Source organism: Lonchura striata, chromosome 2 (assembly GCF_046129695.1).
Source record: "Lonchura striata isolate bLonStr1 chromosome 2, bLonStr1.mat, whole genome shotgun sequence".
In the NCBI taxonomy this organism is placed as follows: Eukaryota; Metazoa; Chordata; class Aves; order Passeriformes; family Estrildidae; genus Lonchura; species Lonchura striata.
This window is the reverse complement of record NC_134604.1, coordinates 52,174,455-52,180,953: the sequence shown is the minus strand read 5'-3', so window position 1 is coordinate 52,180,953 and position 6,499 is coordinate 52,174,455. Positions and strand designations below refer to the sequence as shown.

At 35.6% G+C, this 6,499-nt stretch overlaps 1 protein-coding gene across 1 annotated transcript; it reads left to right on the top strand.

Annotated features, from left to right (window-relative positions):
- Positions 1–2,004: 2,004 nt before the first annotated feature.
- On the top strand, positions 2,005–2,599 carry CCDC70 (coiled-coil domain containing 70; the record flags this gene model as incomplete). Its single annotated transcript, XM_077790878.1, is given in 6 exon segments — positions 2,005–2,011; positions 2,014–2,076; positions 2,079–2,141; positions 2,144–2,419; positions 2,422–2,472; positions 2,475–2,599. Coding segments are annotated over 6 exon segments (585 nt in total), but the record flags the coding sequence as incomplete, so codon positions are not given.
- Between the last annotated feature and the right edge of the window lie 3,900 nt (positions 2,600–6,499).

The following is a 6,499-nucleotide window of genomic DNA, read 5'->3' as shown; positions in this document are numbered from 1 at the left end:
TATCTTGGTGATAAGCATGGAAGAAATAAGATTTAAATAGTTCTTGGGGACTTAAAGTGAGGCAAAAAGACTGGGAAAGATATATGAACCCAAGACACTGATCTTGTTTGATATTATAGGTTTCAGTATTACTCATCTGCATTGCCTATTTAATTTGTGTGAGCAGGCAGGGGAATCAAATATCCTGGAGAAAAGGATTCAGAGGGCTGATCATCCTGTAAAGTTTTCAGTGGGAATTGTATATATTAATCTTCTGGGATTACTGAACATTTTACATGCCATATTTCAGTCCACTACCTAATTAACATAAAGAATAGAGCTGAAGGACAGTACAAAGAGATGATGTGATGTGTGTAGTGATTTAAACTGAATTGCCAAATTTAATTGTAAGCTCACTGGACTTTTTTTAATATCCTGAGCACATAGTGCTTGATTAAAAAAGCCCCACATATCATTCACTTTGATCGGATAACAAATATTGAAAACAGGTTTATACTTTAGTTAGAATAAAGTATTCCTCTATCCCTCAAAAATCATAAGGAATAGGCAAGTTACCAGTGTAATCTAAGATGTTCATGTGTCTGAAGTAATTCATCCTCTTTTCAAACAAAGCAAAGTGATTGTCATAAAATACATGGATTGTGTTTGAGCTGGGAAAAAAGAATGTTGCCTGGGAGGCAATAAAGATTGCAAACACCCTACCTTCATGCTTTTTTATTATTTATTTCTCTCTTTTCATGTGCATTTGGTAAATATACTCAAATATTTGGAATTATGAATACTAACGCTAGTCTATTTTGAATAATATAGAGACAATATTTAATTTAATCTATGGATTTTCTTATAATTTAGAAATAACTACAGTTACTCCAAATTTGTGCCAAGGTAGCTAGGAGCAAAAGCTCACTTTCAGAGTCTATGTAAGAAAACATTTCATGGCAGCCATCAATACCAATGGCAAAAATAATTTAGCCAGATGGAAAATAATGTTTTGAATTAACAGAGTGGATGGAGAAATACAAAAATAAAGACTGACTTGCTAGAGAACCCTAGCTATATAAAACCTAATGATTTACTTCATATAGACACAACTTGTTTTATTACCACTGCCTCTTAATGCTGTGTTACTGTTGTTATGTCTTTTGAAATTACATCATTGAGGATAGCTGCACTGACAGGTCTACCATGAGCTGCCAGACGGCAAACTGATTCAAGGATAACACAACGGTAACTATTGTATTATTTCCTTAATTCATCATCATTTTTCTGCTGGATACTCCACAGATATAATATAGTTTCTCTGAACAGCTGGAATATGTGTTTGCATTTAGCTGTATGTATAAATTATATGATTGAGCAGCATGTTACCTAATTGTTTAGTGCTTCCGAGTAAACACCAGGCATATATCCAAAACATGCTTGATTTTACAATATTGTCCTTTATATTGAAATTAAACTTATAAAATTCCTACATAGTCTATACATTTGGTCCAATCCAAACTTATAACATTGCTGCAGCAGGGTGGAATAAGGAATAAATAACAATTAAAAGTTTTTATTGCTACCTTACCTCAGTTGTAATCAACTTTCTCAATAATGATAAAGATTGACAAAGTTTTTAGACAGTAAAAGGATTCTAAGAGGAAATAGCATAATCAAGTAAGTAATGTAAAATTTAATCTGCTGAACATACTTCAGCACTTGTAAAAATATGCAGTTTTTGTCAAATGTCAGTAATGATTTACTATTATTTTTATTTTCGATTTAGTACTACATTTATTTATTTACTTACTTACTTGTTATTCGTGGACACTTAACCTCTATTCTCTGTTCCATGACTACTGCTTATGGAAGCTGGAATCACCTGGACCACAGCACAGCCCCTGAGTGGTGCAGCTAAGTGGGAAAGTGTCTGACTCAAAGGATAAATATTCTTTGAGGAAAATCAGCAATTTAACGCTGCTGCTCCTACTCCTATTTGCCATCTTCTGTCTTGTGGCATAATTTAACCAAACTGGAAGAAAAATTTGGTCTTTCAAGAAGAGAATCAAAATTCTTGGCAAAAGAACAAAATTTTCTTATTGAGTACAAAGCCTGCTATCAGGAGAATCTAAGTGTCCAGAGATAGAACAAAGTCCTTTGGAACAGAATAAAATCCTTCAAAAGAAGCATAGGGATTCTTCAAGGGAAACAAAGAACCTTGAGAAACAGCAAAAGGCTTGCCAACAAAATAAAGCTCTCAGAGAAGAGATTAAGTTCCTCAAAGGATAAGAATGAACATTTGCATTGAAGGGAAAAGCTCTTCAGCAGGAGATTTTAGCTTTATGAGAAAATCACAAAGCCTTCAAGGACCAGTTTAAAGCTCTTCAAGAGGACAACAAAGCCATTCAGGTGGAGGAAAAAGCTGTTTGTGAAGAAAAAATTCCCTCAGTGAGGAGAAATTTGCTCTGCAATAAGGGAATTTGCCCCTTCAAATAAGAAAAAGGCCCTAGGAGGTTAGGAGAAAGCTCTCCAAAAGCAGCACAGAGACCTCCATGAATGGAATAAGATACTTCAAGAGAAGGAACAATGTTATATATGTAAAGAACCACGTGCTTAGGGAGATATTGCAGCAGGACTGAAGAGTTTAGAAAAAAGAGTCATTTCTGTTGTTGGCCAAATATCAGCAAGTAATGGATGAAAAAAGGCATCAAGCAGCCTGTTAGGCTTAGTGCAGAGGTCTTGCAGAAGTGCTGGAGCGTGGATGTTGTAATTTCAGATCCCTGAAGCCTAGTAAATTAATGTTACAATACCTAATGAATATCTGTAGATATCTGCTATATTGAGGTATTGAATATTACAGAAAACAACTTCCTTATTTTAGAATTTCAAAGGTTAGATTAACACATTTTACTATAGAATACTAGGGGATATTAATAGAAAATGGATTCTGATGTAATGAGCATTAGAGTCATATACAAGTGAGACTGTGACAGACTTTAATTTTTTGCATCTAGATTAACCAGTAATATAACATTTCTGATAATAATTGGTATTAAATAGTTTCACAATATGCTAACAAATTCTTTATCTTGGATTTTTTCCTTCAAAGATCCAGTTTTAACTTGAATTGTGAGGAAAAATTGCTATATCTGTGCTACTAAAAAAAGAAATATTATGAGCTTGAAATAAAAGAAATATGAAAGAAATATTAAGAGCTTGAACACCCTTTTCCTGGGCAGTCCACCATAATATTTTTCTCTGCTACTGCTTTGTGCAATTTCAAAGCCAACAGGTGTGGGTACAGATTTCAGTACCCATGAAAAAAATTGTGCTATCATATGATAAAAACACTGCCCTTGTGGTGTGTGAAAATATTATTTCAAAATCTTGATACCAAAAAATCTGGCCAAAATAAAACCAACACATTGACCACACCTGCTGTGCATTTAGGAAATCAGGGACAAGAACTCATTGTATGGATGTGACCAGTCTGCTTTTGTTAAATCTAACCATAACCAGACTGACACACAAGTGGAGTACTTGACACACAACCTTGAGTCCAGGATTTTGTACAATATTTCTTGTTCACCCAGAAATTGAGTTAGCAAAAAAAAAAAAAAAAGTGTTAAAATACAGAATACTTATTAGTGTAGAAGCAGTAGGGGTAGCAAAGAAAGTTTTCTAGTCATGGTTCCAAAAGTTCAAGGCAGTAGAGCAAGGACAGATGCAGCTAGCACCTGAGGTAGAGAAATTTACATTTTCTTTCTTTTGCTAAATGTTGAAGTCTTAATTGTTATATCTCTGGCCTTAAAGACCAGATATGCCTTGTAAAGGTGAGCACAGTGTTGTACCAGTAAACATCGTGCCTGAGAAAACTTATGCAATATGGAAATATTTTGCTGGAGAACATTCAGGAGTTTTTTTTTCTTGGTATTTCCCCATGAGAACGCTGACAAGAGTACTTTATCCTCAGTTTAGAGATTTTTTATTGATTCCCTTCCTTTGGATAAAGATATTCTGTATGTTAGAAGCATAGTCAGCAGATGTCTATCTTGCTTGTGGAGATGTTGTTTTGTGGTTTGAATGACCATAGAAGAGAGAGCTAAGGAGAGATGAACCGTGAACTACAGATCAGTACTTGAACATTTTTATGAATGTAGGCTAAATTACATTACTGCTTATGTAAATATTATATAATAATTTTTGAAATCATGTGAGCTAAAAAAAATAAAAGAAACAAACCTCTATAACTATAAAATTATTTAGGTTGGATATGAACTTTAGGGATAACTCTTTGAAAACAATGACAGATTTCATGTTACTCATAAGAGGAACATTAAGAAAGGTTACTTTAGGATGGGAGAAGGAAAACACATCCATCTCCAGTATTTTTCTGGTTCTTCTTAGTTCATTGGTCCAGTACTGGACATGTCTGATGGGTCCTAGTTGCAGAGAGAGGTGGCAGACCTGTGTGGGAGTAGCTAAATTGCTGTTTTATTCCTCTCACAACATCTCCGGGGGACATGGTTTTGTGGGAAAAAATGGTGAATGTACTCTGTAAGTATCCATCAATTTCTACGGAGTTGTTTTTTTCCCACTTTTTCATGCCTCCAGTAACAGGCACTCTTTCCTGGGCAGGTATAAATCAGCTGGGGGCTCCCTTGCCTTGCTGCATGTTTAGTTCAGGATGAGTTGCTTATGGCAGTGTCAGAGCTTGCCAAAGCCAGCCTACTGGTTTAGAGTAGTTTGGAGCCTTCTCCACAGAATGCCTCCTGCAGATACCAGAAACCTAGACAGCCTACTAGTTACACTCAATACAGTATTCCTGTACCTGCTTTATTACATCACCAGTATGAGAATGGTTTTGTCCCCTAGCCTGGACCTTGTGTCAAATAACTTGTTCAACTAGGTATAAAATGGGTGTGTGGGTGCATTTCACTCATGGGTTTTATTCCATACTGGATAAGCAGTTATATTTTCTGTGCCTTGCAACTCACAATGCCAATTTCCAGCTATTTTTTTCTTCTATTCTGCCCATTTAGAGTTGAATTGCAGCAGGTTTATTGGATAATGCTTCTAATCATGATTTGCAAAGTCCAACAACTCACAGTTTTGTCTGCATGGCAGTAGGAAATCGTAAGGATTGCTTCACAAGGTAGATAGAAGAATTTGTGACTGCAGTGGGCAGAATTTTTAAAACCTTAATGCAGAGGCAAAATTTGTTTTCTGGACAAGGAGTCAGGGCAGCAACTTGAGGTAGTTAAGACATGCATTCTGAGTCAAATGTCAGACTCATCCAAGCTGGATAGTCCTGGTTCACACATAACTGAAGTGATAGCTTGAGCTTTGTATCTCAGATGGGATATACATGTAAGGAACAAACCCTTACACAGACATAACATAGAATTTGCTGTTGTGCAGCAGAAATTTTCAGCTTTTGTTCTTTACTAGCTGTGTGGTGGTGAGCTGAGGGAGAACTACCACTTTCCCCATAGGGACTTGATACACATAGCTGTGTGTCCTGTGAGACACTCACACAGAACTTGCACCTAAACTCATGGCTCCCCATATCTGTGAGGAGATGGAAGTCTTTCCTGTTTTATGATAGTCTCATACCTGAGTATGTTTCAAGTTCTGCTGAAGTATATGAAGGTGCACTTCTAGAGCTGCTTTCTCTAATCTTTTTCTTCCTTGGTCCCCTTGGAATTTTATTATGTGTTTAGTCAGAATTAGAGACTTTGATAATAACTTGGCAAGATTATGTGCTAGTGATGATAATATGCCTTTTGGAAAATACTGCATTAAATTCTAATTGCATTTGGGTGTATTTTAATTCTGGGATTGGATACTTATATAATGAAGAAATATGGTGCTTTAATTTGTCTTTATAGCATTAATATGATTACATTTACTTGTATACAAATAAATTAATTATTCCATAAATACATTATGTTTAAAACATTACAAAATTATTGTGTGTAATTAAAAACTTCAAGTATGATTAACAGTGTTTCAAAGTATTCTAAATTAGCTGTTTATTTCCTGTGAAAAACTGAACACCACTGTGGTATAAGGAGTGATGATAAAGCTTCAGGTAAATCTTTATAATGATAGATTGACTTTTGTGTGATGATGCAGGTCTTGGGCTGTAACAAACAATTAAGTCCTGAAGGTTTGGTGGTTTTACCGTGATTGGATGCCAGGTATCCATCAAATCTGCTCTATCACTCCCCTCCACAGCTGGACAGGGCAGAGAAAATATAAAAAAAGGTTCATGAGTTGAGATAGGGACAGAGAAAAATCACTCAGATTACTGTCATAGGAAAAACAGACTCATAGGAAAAACAGCTTGGGAATATTAAATTAATTTATTACCAATCAGATTCAGAGAAGGATAATGAGAAGTAAAACAAATCTTAAAAACACCTTTCCTCCTTCATGGTTTCTATCTCCTCCCTGACAGAAGTACAGGGAGATGGGTAGTGGGGGTTACAGTCACTACAGGTTGTTTCTGTCA